General features: G+C 33.7%; 1 protein-coding gene across 1 annotated transcript; it reads left to right on the top strand.

Annotated features, from left to right (window-relative positions):
* The first annotated feature begins 4465 nt into the window (after positions 1–4465).
* LOC134718306 (putative ankyrin repeat protein RF_0381) lies at positions 4466–17611 on the top strand. Its single transcript, XM_063580801.1, has 4 exons — positions 4466–4579; positions 5369–5467; positions 6570–6671; positions 17138–17611. Exons 1-4 carry the CDS (start codon positions 4466–4468, stop codon positions 17609–17611), a joined length of 789 nt encoding a protein of 262 aa, XP_063436871.1.
* The last annotated feature ends 2666 nt before the right edge of the window (positions 17612–20277 follow it).

Below are 20277 nucleotides of genomic sequence, written 5' to 3'. Positions count from 1 at the left end.
CTAACTTGGAATCTAGAGATTATGTAAGTAAAGTAAAATGTTTAACACATTTACAGATATTTATTATATATAGTACACATAATGTGGATCAGTTAAACACTGCCCTTGTTAGTGTTCAATGATTCAGTGTACATTCTATTTATCATGTTTATTGCAAATACTCTTGTCTTCAAAATATTAAGAAACATAGTATTATGATATATTGTGATTAACTTTATTACACTGATGAATACCACTCCAGTTTGTGTGTCAAAGAGTTGCTGTCTGATACTGCGTAACTGGTAATATTGTGATTTACTTTATTACACGTAACATAGTATTCTACACAAAAAACATTACTTTGGTTCCAAAAAAATCTTGCATGACCATGACTTGAGACATGACACCTGATCATACAACTGTCATTGACCACTCCTGTTCTAAACATGACATGTGACACCACATCATACAACATTCATTTACCACTCCTTTACTGAACATGACATGTAACACCTGATCATACAACTTTCATTTACCACTCCTGTACTGAACATGACATGTGACACCTGATCATACAACATGCATTTACCAATCTTGTACTGAACATGACATGTGACACCTGATCATACAACATTCATTTACCAATCTTGTACTGAACATGACATGTGACACCTGATCATACAACATGCATATGCCACTCCTGTACTGAACATGACATGTGACACCTGATTATACAACATTCATTTACCACTCCTGTACTGAACATGACATGTGACACCTGATTATACAACATTCATTTACCACTCCAGTACTGAACATGACATGTGACACCTGATCATACAACATGCATTTACCACTCCAGTACTGAACATGACATGATACATCTGATCATACACCATTCATTTACCACTATTGTACTGAACATGACATGTGACACCTGATCATACAACATGCATTTACCACTATTGTACTGAACATGACATGTAACACCTGATTATACAACATTCATTTACCACTCCTGTACTGAACATGACATGTGACACCTGATCATACAACATGCATTTATCACTCCAAAACTGAACATGACATGTGACACCTGATCATACAACATTCATTAACCACTCCTGTTCTGAACATGATATGCAACACCTGATTATACAACATTCATTTACCAATCTTGTACTGAACATGACATGTGACACCTGATCATACAACATGCATATGCCACTCCTGTACTGAACATGACATGTGACACCTGATTATACAACATTCATGTACCACTCCTGTACTGAACATGACATGTGACACCTGATCATACAACTTTCATTTATCACGCAAGAACTGAACATGACATGTGACACCTGATCATACAACTTTCATTTATCACGCAAGAACTGAACATGACATGTGACACCTGATTATACAACATTCATTTACCACTCCAGTACTGAACATGACATGTGACACCTGATCATACAACATGCATTTACCACTCCAGTTCTGAACATGACATGATACATCTGATCATACAACATTCATTTACCACTATTGTACTGAACATGACATGTGACACCTGATCATACAACATGCATTTACCACTATTGTACTGAACATGACATGTAACACCTGATTATACAACATTCATTTACCACTCCTGTACTGAACATGACATGTGACACCTGATCATACAACATGCATTTACCACTTTTGTACTGAACATGACATGTAACACCTGATTATACAACATCCATTTACCACTCCTGTACTGAACATGACATGTGACACCTGATCATACAACATGCATTTACCACTCCAGAACTGAACATGACATGTGACACCTGATCATACAACATTCATTTACCACTCTTGTACTGAACATGATAGTCAACACTAACATGTGACATCGCAATGACATTATATATAACACCAACATGTGACATAGCAATGACACTCTTATACTCAACACCAACATGTGACATAACAATGACATTCTTATATTTAACACCAACATGTGACATAGCAATGACACTCATATGCTCAACACCAACATGTGACATAGCAATGACACTATACCTCAACATCAACATGTCACTTAGCAATGACACTCTTATACTCAACACCAACATGTGACATATCAATGACATTCTTATACTCAATACCAACATGTGACATAGCAATGAGACTCTTTACCTCAACACCAACATATGGCATAGCAATGACATTCTTATAGTCAACACCAACATGTGACATAGCAATGAGACTCTTTACCTCAACACCAACATGTGACATAGCAATGACACTCTTTACCTCAACACCAACATGTGACATGTCAATGACACTCATATGCTCAACACACATATGTATGTGACGTATCAATGACAGTCTTATACTCAATTCCAACATGTGACGTTGCATTGACACTCCTATACTCAACAGCCACATGTGACATAGCAATGACATTAATACAACACTCATCACAAACAAGAGACAGATCACACTTATAGGCAATGCAAACTTGAAAAAAATAAACTTGGCTTATTGCAGTTTTTTACTTATACTCGCCACAAACATACACCATTGCTATATTACCCTTATACTCACCACAAACATACACCATTACTATATCACCCTTATACTCACCACAAACATACACCATTGCTATATTACCCTTATACTCACCACAAACATTCACCATTGCTATATTACCCTTATACTCACCACACACATACACCATTGCTATATTACCCTTATACTCACCACAAACATACACCATTGCTATATTACCCTTATACTCACCACAAACATACACCATTACTTTATCACCCTTATACTCACCACAAACATACACCATTGCTATATCACCCTTATACTCACCACAAACATTCACCATTGCTATATTACCCTTATACTCACCACAAACATACACCATTGCTATATTACCCTTATACTCACCACAAACATTCACCATTGCTATATTACCCTTATACTCACCACAAACATACACCATTGCTATATCACCCTTATACTCACCACAAACATACACCATTGCTATATCACCCTTATACTCACCACAAACATACACCATTGCTATATTACGCTTATACCCACCACAAACATACACCATTGCTATACTACCCTTATACACACCACAAACATACACCATTGCTATATTACCCATATATTCACCACAATCATACACCATTGCTATATTACCTCTATACTCACCACAAACATTCACCATTGCTATATTACCCTTATACTCACAACAACACATACACCATTGCTATATCACCATTACACTCACCACAAACATACACCATTGCTATATTACCCTTATACTCACCACAAACATACACCATTGCTATATTACCCTTATACTCACCACAAACATACACCATTGCTATATTACCCTTAAACTCACCACAAACATACACCATTGCTATATCACCATTACACTCACCACAAACATACACCATTGCTATATTACCCTTATACTCACCACAAACATACACCATTGCTATATTACCCCATATACTCACCACAAACATACACCATTGCTATATTACCCTTATACTCACCACAAACATACACCATTGCTATATTACCCTTAAACTCACCACAAACATACACCATTGCTATATCACCATTACACTCACCACAAACATACACCATTGCTATATTACCCTTATACTCACCACAAACATACACCATTGCTATATTACCCTTATACTCACCAAAAACATACACCATTGCTATATTACCCCATATACTCACCACAAACATACACCATTGCTATATTACCCTTATACTCACTACAAACATTCACCATTGCTATATTACCCTTATACTCACAACAAACATACACCATTGCTATATTACCCTTATACTCACCACAAACATACACCATTGCTATATTACCCTTATACTCACCACAATCATACTCCATTGCTATATTACCCCATATACTCACCACAAACATACACCATTGCTATATTACCCTTATACTCACCACAAACATTCACCATTGCTATATTACCCTTATACACAACAACTCATATGATATGAAGCAGCTGGTAGACACCCAATATTTTACACGGAAATACCACTAAATATTTTCTGAGCTTTGATCATTATTTTGAATAGACACACAATACTGTTAATCAGACAGGTTTAATGGACAACACATATTTGTTAGAATTATATAAAGTGGGGTCTTATTTTTCTTGTCTCTTCACACTGAATCAGAAAATATTACTCGTTTTAATGTTTCTTGAAAATTTGTTTTTTTTTAACCTGACAGTTCTGATGGAAGTTCTGACATCTCACAATAAAACATGTTGTTCATTTGTTGTTTATGTAGAATATAAATACAAGTGTGACTGGTCATTTTATTCAGTTTTGACCACTGATTCATGTGATATATATTTTGTTTATATTTATTACACAACATTGTCCAGTTTATGACACAAGTTTTGATGTCTGTTATATGTTGATATTACAGGATGGAGAGACACCATTAATTTTGGCCGCTGAGGAAGGACACCTGGAGGTAGTGACCTACCTCGTCACTCACGGCAGTCAATTAGACGCTACATCCTCGGTAAAGATAGATATAATAACCTTACTCTGACCAAACATCACTTTATACAGAATCTACACAAAATCATGTTGTTAATCAGACAGGTTTAATGGACAACAAATATTTGTTAGAATTATATAAAGTGGGGTCTCATTTTATTCGTAACACAGAACTGAATCAGATAGTTAAGGTTTTATTTTGTTTCCTGACAAAAAATTATTTTGTAAACATCTGATTTTAATGAGAAGTTAAAGAGAACAAGTTGTGTTAACTTCTTCAGTCAGATAATGTTAATTCTACAGATTTAATGTAAAACATCTTTTATAAATAACAAATACTTGACAGAATTATATAAAGTGGGGTCTTATTTTTCTTGTCTCTTCGCACTGAATCAGAAAATATTACTCGTTTTAATGTTTCTTGAAAAAATTTTTTTTTTCACTTTTGTCATTCTTCATAATCATTGTTAATCAGACAGATTTAATGGACAACAAATATTTATTAGAATTATATAAAGTGGGGTCTCATTTTAATTGTCTTGTCCAGCTGAGTCCATTGATATAAATATTGTTTATGTTTCTAGAAAAAAGTTTTTTTTTAACCTGACAGTTCTGATGGAAGTTCTGACATCTCACAATAAAACATGTTGTTTATTTGTTGTTTATGTAGAATATAAATACAAGTGTGACTGGTCATTTTATTCAGTTTTGACCACTGATTGATGTGATATATTTTTTGTTTATATTTATTACACAACATTGTCCAGTTTATGACACAAGTTTTGATGTCTGTTATATGTTGATATTACAGTGGGGAAGGACACCATTAATGTTGGCGGCTGAGGAAGGACAACTGGAGGTGGTGACGTACCTTGGCAGTAACGGCAGTCAGTTAGAGACTACAGACAACGTAATGATAGATATAATCACCTTACTCTGACCAAACATCACTTTATACAGAATCTACACCAAATCATGTTATTAATCAGACAGATTTAATGGACAACAAATATTTGTTAGAATTATATAAAGTGGGGTCTCATTTTATTCGTTACACAGAACTGAATCAGATAGTTGAGGTTTTATTTTGTTTCTTGACAAAAATTATTTTGTAAACATCTGATTTTAATGAGAAGTTGATGAGAACAAGTTGTGTTAACATCTTTAGTCAGATAATATTAATTCTACAGATCTTATGTAAAACATCTGTTAAAAATAACAATTTTTTGACAGAATTATATAAAGTGGGGTCTTATTTTTCTGGTCTCTTCGTACTGAATCAGAAAATATAACTCGTTTTAATGTTTCTTGAAAAAAGTTTTTTTTTCTCACTTTTGTCATTCTTCTTAATCATTGTTCATCAGACAGATTTAATGGACAACAAATATTTGTTAGAATTTTATAAAGTGGGGTCTCATTTTATTCGGAACTGAATCAGATAGTAAATGTTTTATTTTGTTTCTTGAATAAAAGATATTTTGTTAACATCTGATTTTAATGAGAAGTTAAAGAGAAAAAGTTGTGTTAACTTCTTTAGTCAGATAATATTAATTCTACAGATTTAATGTAAAATCTCTTTTAAAAATAACAAATATTTGACAGAATTATATAAAGTGGGGTCTTATTTTTCTTGTCTCATTGTGCTGAATCAGAAAATATTACTCGTTTTAATGTTTCTTGAAAAAAGTTTTTTTTTAAAACTTTGATCATTCTACTGAATCAACATAAAATCATGTTGTTTGACTTATATAAAGTGAGGGTTGCTATTATTTGACTTGTTACACTTATATAATTAATAGACTACTAGTTTTTTACCTGTTTTGTTTCAATGAATCAGAAAATATGCATTGAATTTATATATCTTAATCTACCATTTAATAGTTTATACACTAATATAATTGGATATTTTCTTACCCGATGTTATATTTCTTACATTTGGTAAATTGTTTGACTCCTCTCTTGATTTTGTTATCACACACCATTAACATGTTTATATTTTTATATTGATATAGTATGGACAAACAGCTTTACATTATGCTGCTGAGAATGGACAGATTGATGTAATAAAATGTTTAATAGATCAAGGATGCAGTCCTTGGGTGAAATCAAAACAGGTAACATTCAGTTTTATTCTTATTAGATAGATAGTTATTTTATTCTCTAAAAACTAAATACAAGTCAACAGAGAAAGTACAATTACAATATAAATACAAATACAATAGTCATATAGTTGAGGGTAAACAGCTGCAGATAAAATATAATAAAGTACAACTTCTAAGTTTATGATGAAATACCTTTATAATAAACAGGTTAAACTAAATATGAAGAAATCAGCCTGTGCGTAACTTTAACATGGAGGGACACACCTTTTTATTAATACACTTAATGGATGAACACAGTTTTTTTAAGGAGGCTCACGGGTATAAGATTTTCAGAAAAAAAATTTAACAATAATTTTTCATTACAAATTTCATTTATTACCTTAAGTAGTTATTACTTTATCATTATGGTACAAGAATCATTCCAAAAAATCAATTCTTGTTGGCCTCAGTTGACTTTTAAAATGTAGATATTATTGATAAAGCTCCAAATTATCTCCCTTTGGTGCAAAAATGCCATTTTTAACCGGATTTTTGTGACAAAAATGTCGGTTATTGATTTGGGGATGTACGGCGGGCGGGTGGTTGGGTAGTCCGGTGGGCGGGCGGGCGGCAATCAAATGTTGTCCCTGCATTAACTCATGAACCGTTCAACCAAAGCTTTTAAAATTTTAATATGTTGTTACTGACAACTAAATGAAGGTCAAGTTCAATAATGGCGATTTTGACTTTTACCGTTCAGGAGTTATGTTTCTTGAAAGATTGAAAAATGGAGTTTCCAGTCATGTCCGTGCATTTACGCATGAACTGTTCTTCCAAAGCTTCCCAAATTTTAATATGTTGTTACTGATGACAAAATGGAGGTCAAGTTCAATAATGACGATTTTGACTTTTACCGTTCAGGAGTTATGGTTCTTGAAAGATTGAAAAATGGAGTTTCCAGTCATGTCCGTGCATTTACGCATGAACTGTTCTTCCAAAGCTTCCCAAATTTTAATATGTTGTTACTGATGACAAAATGGAGGTCAAGTTCAATTATGACGATATTGACTTTTACCGTTCAGGAGTTATGGTTCTTGAAAGATTGAAAAATGGTGTTTCCAGTCGTGTCCGTGCATTTTCTCATGAACCATTCAACGAAAGCTTTTGAAATTTTTATATGTTGTTACTGATGACAAAATATAGGTCAAGTTCAATAATGAACGATTTTGACTTTTACCGTTCAGGAGTAATGGTTCTTGTGATATTTCCAGGACACAAATAAATGTTAATAAATCCGGTTTGCTGTCGTTGTGACAGCCTCTTGTTTGGCATTAAAATAGAAATATGTTAAATTTACTCATTGGTGACCTATATTTTTTATTGTTGTTTTTGAAAAAGCTGTACATAAACTAAATAACTGTAAAATTTAAGCGATTTCTGTAATTTAGTTCTTTTTTTATTTCGATATTACAACTATTTCCCCTATTAGGTCAACAGAAAAAAGGACATTAACAAAAATGTATACATCTTTCGACAGCAGATTGTGAGCGTAAATGAACGGTGACCCCAATTTTTTTAAATTAAAAAAATGATTTAGACCCGCGAGGCCCCTTAAAACTGTTTATTTTTTGTCGAGCCTGCGACTTTAATCTCAGAAAGCTCGGCATAGGGATACTGATCAAGCACTTCTTAAAAGCTTTATATTTTAGAAGGAGGAAGACCTTGATGCTTCATACTTTGTATATGAATGCCTCATGTTACGAAGTTTCCGCGAGTCACATGTCCAATGTCCTTGACCTCATTTTCATGGTTCAGTGACTACTTGAAAAAAAAAATGTTTGTAATGTTAAATTATCTTTTATAATATCTATATTTGGTATGTGCGTACCTTGCAAGGTCCTCATGCCCGTCAGACAGTTTTCACTTGACCTCAACCTACCAACACACCTAACACCAATCCTACATTACTGACACAACTACCATCTCATCATACTCTACCAACACACCCTATACCAATCCTACACTACTGATACAACAACCATCTCATCATACATCACCAGCACACTTAACACCAATCATACATTACTGACACAACTACCATCTCATCATACTCCACCAAAACACCTAACACCAATCCTACACTACTGATACAACTACCATCTCATCATACTCCACCAACACACCTAACACCAATCCCACAATACTGACACAACAACCATCTCATGATACTCTACCAACACACCCTACATCAATCATATACTATTAATAAAACTACCATCTTATCATACTCCATCAACACACCTAACACCAATCCTACATTACTGACACCACTACCATCTCATCATACTCCACCAACACAACTAACACCAATCCTACACTACTGACCCAACAACCATCTCATGATACTCTACCAACACACCCTACATCAATCATATACTACTGACACTACTATCATCTCATCATACTCCACCAACACACCTAACACCAATCTTACACTACTGACACAACTACCATATCATCATACATCACCAACGCACCTAACACCAATCCTACATTACTGACACTACAACCATCTCATCATACTCTACCAACACACCCTACACCAATCCTACACTACTGACACAACTACCATCTCATCAGACTCCACCAACACACCTAACACCAATCCTACACTACTGACATAACTACCATCTCATCATACTCCACCAACACACCTAACACCAATCCTACACTACTGACATAACTACCATCTCATCATACTCCACCAACACACATAACACCAATCCTACACTACTGACATAACTACCATCTCACCATACGCCACCAACACACCTAACACCAGTCCTACATTACTGACACAACTACCATCTCATCATACTCTGCCAACACACCTTACACTAATCCTACATTATTGACACAAGTACCATCTCATCATACTCTACCAACACATCTAACACCAATCCTACATTACTGACACTTCAACCACTCATCATACTCTAACAACACACCCTACACCAATCCTACACTACTGACACAACTACCATCTCAGCATACTCCACCAACACACCTAACACCAATCTTACACTACTGACACACCTACCATCTCATCATACTCCACCAACACACCTAACACCAATCCTACACTACTGACAAAACTACCATCTCATCATACATCACCAACGCACCTAACACTAATCCTACATTACTGACACTACAACCATCTCATCATACTCTACCAACACACACTACACCAATCATACACTACTGACAAAACTACCATCTCATCATACATCACCAACACACTTAACACCAATCCTACATCACTGACATTACAACCATCTCATCATACTCCACCAACACACCTAACACCAATCCTACACTACTGACACAACTACCAACTCATCAAATATCACCAACACACTTAACACCAATCCTACATTACTGACGCTTCAACCAACTCATCATACTCTACCAACACACCCTACACCAATCCTACACAACTGACACAACTACCATCTCATCATACTCTATCAACACACCCTACACCAATCCTACACTACTGACAACACAACCATCTCATCATACTCCACCAACACACCTAACACCAATCCTACACTACTGACACAGCTAACATCTCATCATACTCCACCAACACACCTAACACCAATCCTACATTACTGATACAACTACCATCTCATCATACATCACCAACACACCTAACACCAATCCTACATTACTGAACCTACAACCATCTCTTCATACTTAACCAACACACCTAACACCAATCCTACATTACTGACACAACTACCATCTCATCATACGCCACCAACACACCTAACACCAATCCTGCATTACTGACACAACTACCATCTCATCATACTCCACCAACACATCTAACACCAATCCTACATTACTGACACAACTACCATCTCATTATACTCCACCAACACACCTAACACCAATCCTACACTACTGACACAACAACCATCTCATGATATTCTACCAACACACCCTACATCAATCATATACTACTGACACAACTATCATCTCATCATACTCCACCAACACACCTAACACAAATCCTACATTACTGACACAACTACCATCTCATCAAACTCTACCAACACACCTAACACCAATCCTACACTACTGACACAACAACCATCTCATGATATTCTACCAACACACCCTACATCAATCATATACTACTGACACAACTATCATCTCATCATACTCCACCAACACACCTAACACAAATCCTACATTACTGACACAACTACCATCTCATCAAACTCTACCAACACACCCTACACCAATCCTACATTACTGACACAACTACCATCTCATCATACTCCACCAACACACCTTACACCAATCCTACACTACTGACACAACTACCATCTCATCATACGCCACCAACACATCTAACACCAATCCTACATTACTGACACAACTACCATCTTATCATACTCTACCAACACACCCTACACCAATCCTACATTACTGACACAACTACCATCTCATCATACTCCAACAACACACCCTACACAAATCCTACACTACTGACACAACTACCATCTCATCATACTCCCATGTACACACCTAAAACCAATCCTACATTACTGACACAACTACCATCTCATCATACTCCACCAACACACCTTACACCAATCCTACATTACTGACACAACTACCATCTCATCATACTCCATGTACACACCTAAAACCAATCTTACACTACTGACACAACTACCATCTCATCATACTCCACCAACACACCTTACACCAATCCTACATTACTGACACAACTACCATCTCATCATACTCCACCAACACACCTAACACTAATCTTACACTACTGACAACATAACCATCTCATCATACTCCACCAACACACCTAGCACCAATCCTACACTACTGACACAACTACCATCTCATCATACTTTATCAACACACCCTACACCAATCCTACACTACTGACACATCTACCATCTCATCATACTCCACCAACACACTTAACATCAATCCTACACTACTGACACAACTACCATCTCATCAAATACCACCAACACACCTAACACCAATCCTACATTACTGACACAACTACCATCTCATCATACTCCACCAACACACCTAACACCAATCCTACATTTCTGACACAACTACCATCTCATCATACTCCACCAACACACCTAACACCAATCCTACATTACTGGCACAACTACCATCTCATCATACTTCACCAACACACCTAACACCAATCCTACATTACTGACACAACTACCATCTCATCATACTCCACCAACACACCTAACACCAATCCTACATTACTGACACAACTACCATCTCATCATACTCCACCAACACACCTAACACCAATCCTACACTACTGACACAACTACCATCTCATCATACTCCACCAACACACCTAACACCAATCCTACATTACTGGCACAACTACCATATCATCATACTTCACCAACACACCTAACACCAATCCTACATTACTGACACAACTACCATCTCATCATACTCCACCAACACACCTAACACCAATCATACACTACTGACATAACTACCATCTCATCATTCTCCACCAACTCACCTAACACCAATCCTACATTACTGACACAACTACCATCTCATCATACTCCACCAACACACCTAACACCAATGCTACATTACTTACAAAACTACCATCTAATCTCATACTCCAGCAACACATCTTACTTCCATCTAATCACATTCCACTAATGCACCTCACACTAATCATACACTATTTAACAAAACTACCATCTAATCATACTCCAACAACACACTTTACTACCATCTTATCACATTTCACCAACAGATCTTACACCAATCATACACTGTTTACAAAACTACCATCTAATCACATTCTACCAATACACCTTACACCAATTATACACTATAAACAAAACTACCATTCAATCACATTCCACCAACACACCCTACACCAATCATACACTTTTATCAAAACTACCATCTAAGCATACTCCGGCAACACATTTTACACCAATCATACACTACTAACAAAACTACCATTTAATTATACTCCAGCAACACATCTTACACCAATCATACACTATTAACAAAACTACCATTTGATTATACTCCAGCAACACATATAACTATCATCTTCAGGGATGATTCCAGGTGTTTTCAAATCGGTCCCTTGAATATCAAATTGGGAATTGTTATCCCAATTGGGATTTTTTTATGCCTATAAAATCTTAGACAAAATAATATCATTTTCCTGTAAAAAGGGAAAATGTATTATTTAGTTTCACCTGTACATGTCTACACTGATTGAAGAAGTTATTGGATTGAGACCAGGGAAGTTGTTATACATGAGTATCATTGCACATGATGCACTATCATCTTAACAGTTTGGTAAACGAGGCCTATTACAAAAACAAATATACGAGCAAACATAAACCTATGGCCAGCCGTTTAGCTATTTATTCGAATTTCAAATTATCTCATAATATATAAGATATCTTATATAATATATAAGATTTATATAAGATATCCTATATAATATATAAGAGATCTCATTATATAGTTAATTGGATATCATATTTAGAAAATTATATAAGATATCTTATAAATTATATGAAATATCTTATAAATATACTTTATATAAGATATCTTATATAGTTTATAAGATATATCATCATGATCATATAGTTTATAAGATATCTTATATAATTTTTAAGATATCTGATAAAGAAAATTATTTGAAATATCTTAGGCCACGGTTTTTTAATTTGTTGGGTTTATGGATTTTCCCATGAAAAAGTCGGGTCGGTCGGTCGGGAAAAAAAAGAAAAAAAATATCTTTCAAGACAGAAAAAATAATGCAAAATAAATATACATTTCACCTTTCTAACAAAATGTTTTTTATGCTATTTTGTCATCATTTCAAATTTAAGTTCGATGAAATATTCTTGCTGAGCTCAGCTGTCATAAATATCGCATGACATTGTCTAATGATTTGCAGTAAAAAAGGGGGGTGTTCACAGACAAAGACGAAATTAAATCGTCTTTTTACAAACAAGAAAAACAAATTCTCGTAGCTCTTAATCAATTCCAGAAAACTTGGTGAGTAATGTTCTTCAAAAACGAAAACTGATAAAGAAAAAAATGTAAAAATCGTCATACGAAAATAAGTTTCAACACAAGTGTCAAAAACGTAATAGACGTGTCCACGGAAAAAACGAGAATATCGGGTTAATCTAGTGTCATGCATTCCCGTTTTTTAATCCAAATGGACGATACTTTTTTTTTTATCCATGAAAAAAGAAAATTCTAAATGACTTGTTGATATTCAGAACTTTTACTGCCAAGGTGCTTTCCACCTGTCCACATTTGGACAAGTCTATTTCTATGAGATAATGCATCTAAAAAACTAATGACAATTAAGGGAAACGAACTTATTGTGTAATGGGTTTTAAACACAGATTTCGTTCCGCAAAATTATTTGCGTAAACAACATTTCACGGTCAGTTATAATTGATTTGTCTATTTTTAGAAACGTAAACTGGAAGTTTTATTTTTTCACAACAGAGAGTGTTATCAATTTTGTTAGTGATTCATGCATTTCATTTCATAAAAAAAGAAGAATTTAATTATTTTTCAGGGATATTGTATTTGTTTGGGTCGGCGGGAATAAAAAAGCATGAAAAGTCAATTTTATTTTTATTCTAAGAATCGGCAAAATGGGGTCGGCGGATCTGTAAACCAACAAATTAAAAAATCCTGGCCTTATAAACTATTTAAGATATCTCATACATTATATAAGATATCTCATGAACTATATAAGATATCTTACAAACTATATAAGATAACTTATGAACTATTATATACGATATCTTATAAAGTTTATGATATATCTTGAGGTTAGATTATATAGCAAAACTGCTGCCATATTAACCGCTGAAAAACATCCTCCATTTAGTATTTTTTTCAACAGATCATCTGTATAAATTTACCTTGATTTTAAATGGATACAGATTGAACTGGCCAATTGTCGAATTAAAGGGAAATTCCGCGATTTATTACTTATCATCTAATTATGTTCATCTTAACATAAAAAAAACATTTGCAAAGTTTTAAATTGATATTCCTTCTAATAACGGAGAAAATCAAGTATTTGTAACTTTTTTGGTTGAATTCACGAGTGGGTCGTGACGTATTAGCCCGATTTATTGAATTCTGGGAAAAAATAAAATCTGTTTAACTCTTATAGCTTATCGACAATATAAGTAATTAAAAGCACACAGCCGATGAATGGTCGTAGTTATTAACCACAATATAAGAATGAACGAAAATGAATATGCATATACCGTTTTGTATTGATTGAATTAAACTCCTATAAAATTATCTCTAGTAAATGTTTTTGAATAAATTTAATTAATTATTGTTGAGATCTTATTCATAAAATATTTATTGAACATTTTTACTGATATTGAACTGAAAATATTTCAGTTCTATTTACCGTTATTGTTTTGATAATCATTTCAATGCAACTAATGTGTGAGCAGAGTGTGTATATTATTTTGTAAAGGTCACTGTATATTTCTCAGCTTGAGGTCAATTCGTTTACCTTGTAGCTAGTTAGCCACAGGTGTGAGTTCAAGCGTACACAGGTACAAATGTTGTTATTTGGAAAGGATAAACAGAAAGGATAAGAAAGAGTATGATGTCACGATGTTAATACACTAAGATTTAATACACGATGAGAATAAAGATTCAATAATTAAATTGTGTAAATTAATTGAAAATAAAATTCAGATTCGTAATTCCGAAAATGTATAAAAATAAAAGGAAACAATTTTTGACTACTTTCTTAGCGGCAATTGGCGTAAAGATTCAAATATTAAGTAAAAAATAGTAGTTTTAATCTTTAATAAAAACTAAATGCAATATTACCCAATTTGATATACCATGATTGTACATCTGTTTGATATCATTGACTTTACCGGAATTTCTTAACTTGTATTCAAATCTGGCTGTGTTTAAATGCTAATAAGACTATTGCAATTTTTTATTTGACAAAAAAATAAAACATACATGGTTTTTTTTTTGTTTCTTTTTAACATTTTATTCTTACATAGTTAAATCATTTGACAATCATTTACACAAACCTTTTGTGAAAAAATACCAATTATCTAAGGTAAGGCATTATTTTTTTTAAGGATTTTTGAGGATTTTTTTTTAATTCTATGATAATATTTGTGCAATGTTGAACGTGATAGCCGTCATTAATCCAAATAAGTAATACAGTAGTTGTAATAAAAGTTATATTTTAGTCCTGCATAACTGATATTGACGAATTTAGAATAGTTCGTCCATACATCGTTGTTCTTGAAACAATCATTATTAGTATACATGTAAGTTTCCTGACGTATAAGAGCCATTGAGGCTGAGCTCCAGAGAAAGCAGACTAGTAGCGTTTCGTTCTTTTGTTTGTTGGGAAAGGAGAGGAAATGCAACCGCTTGTACAGATAAACGACAGAATTACCATACAAGCATTTATAGTCAACACAATTAGAAACAGTTCGGGGAATATGAAGGCTTTCAAGAATGAACAAGTGACATGTCTAACTCGAACAGTTAGAAAACGGACTATCGACATCGACCGCTTGTTCTTGATATTTGAAATTGTATGCATATATAAGTATACGTTTATGATAGTGATGAATTTTTGTGTCTGACAAAAACTAAATTCCTTTATGGTTATATCTTGCCATACGTTTATATTGGTTTGTAAGGTGATTACTCAAAATCGTTATTTGAAAATCCTGTTTGTGAGATGTATATTCATTTCAATACAGAAATTTCGTCTATATATTTCACAAGTGTATAACACAGAGAAGCTCTGAAGGTCCATTACCCATTTTGTTTGGGTGTGAACCATCGATGTTGACAGCAATATCAAAGAATAAGATGATGATGGTAGAAAGAACTATGGGCGTCATGTGGCAAATATTACATGCATATCGGACAATGAGTTGTCAGTCTGTATGAAAAGATTTCCAATACAACCATATTATTGTGAAGGAATGTTTACATGCTATATTCTCGTACTAGTATTACAGGGTTCTTGTGGCGTTCACCTTAGACACACATCTTTTTAACGATGTTTAAAAAAAAAGACAGAACCAATTTAATGTCATATTTCCCTATTTTTTAAATATAACTAAAAGTCTTTCATCTGACAAGAATACCCCTATTTAGCGGACAAGTAATTTTTTCTTTTTTCTGTTATTGAATACCAAGAAAAAAAAATAATCCCGAAATTAATTTGAAAATTTGATACTCAAAAGTTTCCCAGCAAAATATTCACATCCCTTTGGGATAATTAGTGTTCGTCCCATTCACGAACCCATTCAGATGTGTCTGAGGAAAGTATTGACAACATTGACATTATGAGCATTCACTCAGACCTAAAAGATATAAAAAAATCCCTTCAGGACACAGTGATCAAATCTGATTTAGAGTTGTTAGTCAAACAAAGCGACTTAAAAGAACTTGTTACAAGTATTGTTAGTCAATTACTGAATACACTAAAAGATTCTATCACTGCAGAATTCAATAGTAAGTTAAGAGAAAAAACAGGACAGTTGCAAGACAATGTTGATTCTCTAAACCTGGAAAATCACCTTTTGAAGGAGAAACTAAGGGAGAAAGAAATTAAGATCAAGGAGTTGGATGAAAAAGTGGAGGATTGTAATTTAAGAAGTATGGATGCTTTGAAATCTGCAAATTACAATGAGCAATATTCAAGAAAGCACAACATTCGCATTGTGAACTATCCAGAAAAAAACAATGAACATCTACATGCTGAATTTATTAACCTTATTAAAAAAGACTTGAAGATTAATTTGAAGCCTACTGATTTGATTGCCATACATCACATTCCTGGAAAAGATGGGGCAATATTGTAATGCCGACATTCCCCCCTTTTTATAGTAAACAAATGTTTGTATAGTTTCTTGAAATTATTGAGGATAAACGATAGATGTTAGTGGGAAGTTTAATGTTACAAGTAGTGTAAGACTTGTCATTGTTATTTTAGCTGTTGTTTTCATGATACGACAGATTTGTGTATGTTAGTTTGTTAAGAAGTTTTAGTTAACGTACTGATTCCGTATTTTCGCGGTAGTTACCTTATTATACAATAAACTCAAATAAAACTGTTCTAATGATCTACGAATAAATTTAAAGTCGAAACCCATCTTTATTGATGAAGATCAATCGTTGTTTACAAACAGTATCAACATTACGGGAGTTTCCCTAATATGATCCATGGTTGCCGATTGGTAAACAATATGTAACAAGCTCTGTCATTGGTCAGTCGAAAGTATAAATACAAAAACAACAACAGAAACGAGGGAGTGTTGGATTGACAAAGAATGGGTAGTGACAAACTTAAATAAAAGCTGGAATGTGTCTGAGAAATACAGACAAGCATTGAACGTTACCTTTGTTTTAATTTAATGTTGACGGTGCGGGTGCTAAGGGTGCCTGTGATGGTGCAAACTTTAGGTGCCAAATCGGGAGCAAATCCTTGGTGCAAATATTTATTGGTGCAAACTTTAGGTGCCAAATGGGAGCAAATCCTTGGTGCAAATATTTATTGGTGCAATTGATGGTTTAGGTGTAATTCCTGGGTGTAAATATATTGCTTGGAGCAAATAAGGTTTTAGGTGAAAATCCTTGGTGTAAATATTGCTTGGTGCAAATAAATATATAGTTTTGTGCAACTTGTTTTGTTAGGTGAAATTCCTAGGTTACAAACTTTAAGAAAGTCAAGTATTTAATATTTATTACGGAAGCTTTATGGTAGGAACGATTTTGTGATTACCTATAAAGAATTGTTGATTGTTGATTGTATTTATTATGTCTTAAGGAATTGAGACTTATTATAAACTGTGGGTTAGTGAATCTGGTTGATTTACTTTCATGTGATCGAGTTTAGCGCTACACATTGGTAGTTTAATAATATTTAGATAGTGACAGAGTAAAGTCTCTGTTTAGGTTAGTTATAGATAAGACCAACCATTCTAGGAACCGGACTAGGCCAGGAACAGAGCTGTACCACTACCAGTCCAGCATTTTTATAAATAATAATAAAGCATCTAAACTGTTCTATTTCATGTATTTTATTTCACGAATATTTAGTAAATATACAGTAATAACTAAACAAATATAAAATCAATATCGGTAGAGTGTTTTGGTCGACGGTAAACCAACTAGACGTCGACCCTAATATTTTATCCTAATATACATACACACAATAAAAAGATCCCTTTACTTTATGTTCATTGTGTTCTCTGGTGTCCGACTCTAGCACCCGAGAGGCAGTGTTACAATATGACCAATCATTGCCAAAGTAAGAAACACAGATTTGAAAATTAAGATCATGAGGAGCAAAAAAGGATTGAAAAAAGACATAAAATTCCATGATGATATCACCCAAAAGAACTTAGGACTGATGTCAAGACTTAACCTAACTGGGAAACTAGAGAATGTTTGGTTTTATAACTGTAGTGTTTATGGGAAGCTCCAGAACAGTAAAACCGGTAACCAGAGAATAAAGTTTGACTTGTTTGACAATATAGAAGAGAAAATTAGAAAGAAAACAGCTTCATGAGTTGTTTTGAAATACTGATCTTAATAAGGGAGATAACCCTAACTCTTTTTTAAATTATAAAAATGTTGGTCTCATCTGTTTATGTTATATCTCCATTCCATTGTATATGAGCATAGTTGAAAGTGTTGATGATAAGGGAGATAATTCAATATATTTTTCAAGATAACAAACAGGTGTTTCCCCCTTCAATTCAAGTTACTTTTACCAGGCTACTGTGACTTCAATAAAGAAATAAAGAAATAACGAAGCAATCAATTCATTCTTTGCTTTAAATCACTATTAGACTACAACATTATTATTTATTTTTTTAACTTTGAGTAAGATAATCTTCAGGCCTATGTTGATACATTTTTTTTTATTGTGTTCTTTTTTTTTATTAATTTTTAAAAACCGTTCATAATTTATGCCAATACTGTGAAACCAATCTGATGTGTTTTGTACATTATCACCAGTGTCATTTTATTGTATGTGTGTTGTGTGTATGTGATTACAATATGTACTTTATTACTGTTTTACAATTAACTTATTTGCTCTCGGGTTTATGTTCTATCTGTTATACATACATAACCTATGGGAATAGATAATAATATTAATATACTATCTATGAATGTAAGGGGTTTATTTTCTAATAAAAAGAAAAGATTGGATGTCTTTGATTGGGCAAAGGGCAAACATGCTTCAATTATATGTTTTCAAGAAACACATAGCAGTAAAGATGTTGAAAAAATATGGGAAGAAGAATGGGGCAATACTTGCATTTTTTGTCAGCATAACAATAGAAGCGCTGGAGTTAGTATAATGTTTAAAAAGGGTTTAGATTTTACTATTCATGACACTAAATTTGACCAGAATGGTCGTTATATTGTTATTGATATCACTTTATTTGAACAGAGATTGACTTTAGTATGTTTATATGGATATAATACAGATGAACCATTATTGTTTGATGATATTTTA

Source organism: Mytilus trossulus, chromosome 5 (genome assembly GCF_036588685.1).
Source record: "Mytilus trossulus isolate FHL-02 chromosome 5, PNRI_Mtr1.1.1.hap1, whole genome shotgun sequence".
Taxonomy (NCBI): Eukaryota; Metazoa; Mollusca; class Bivalvia; order Mytilida; family Mytilidae; genus Mytilus; species Mytilus trossulus.
Note: the sequence above shows the minus strand (reverse complement) of the source record. Positions and strands in the feature narration are given on the sequence as shown.

Bases quoted from the DNA above. Each gene is read 5' to 3' on its own strand.
- LOC134718306 (XM_063580801.1), top strand. From the start codon at position 4,466: ATGTTGATATTACAGGATGGAGAGACACCATTAATTTTGGCCGCTGAG. The intron at 5,468-6,569 runs GTAATGATAGAT...ATATTGATATAG, and splicing joins AGTTAGAGACTACAGACAAC to TATGGACAAACAGCTTTACA. The intron at 6,672-17,137 runs GTAACATTCAGT...AAATCCCTTCAG, and splicing joins CTTGGGTGAAATCAAAACAG to GACACAGTGATCAAATCTGA.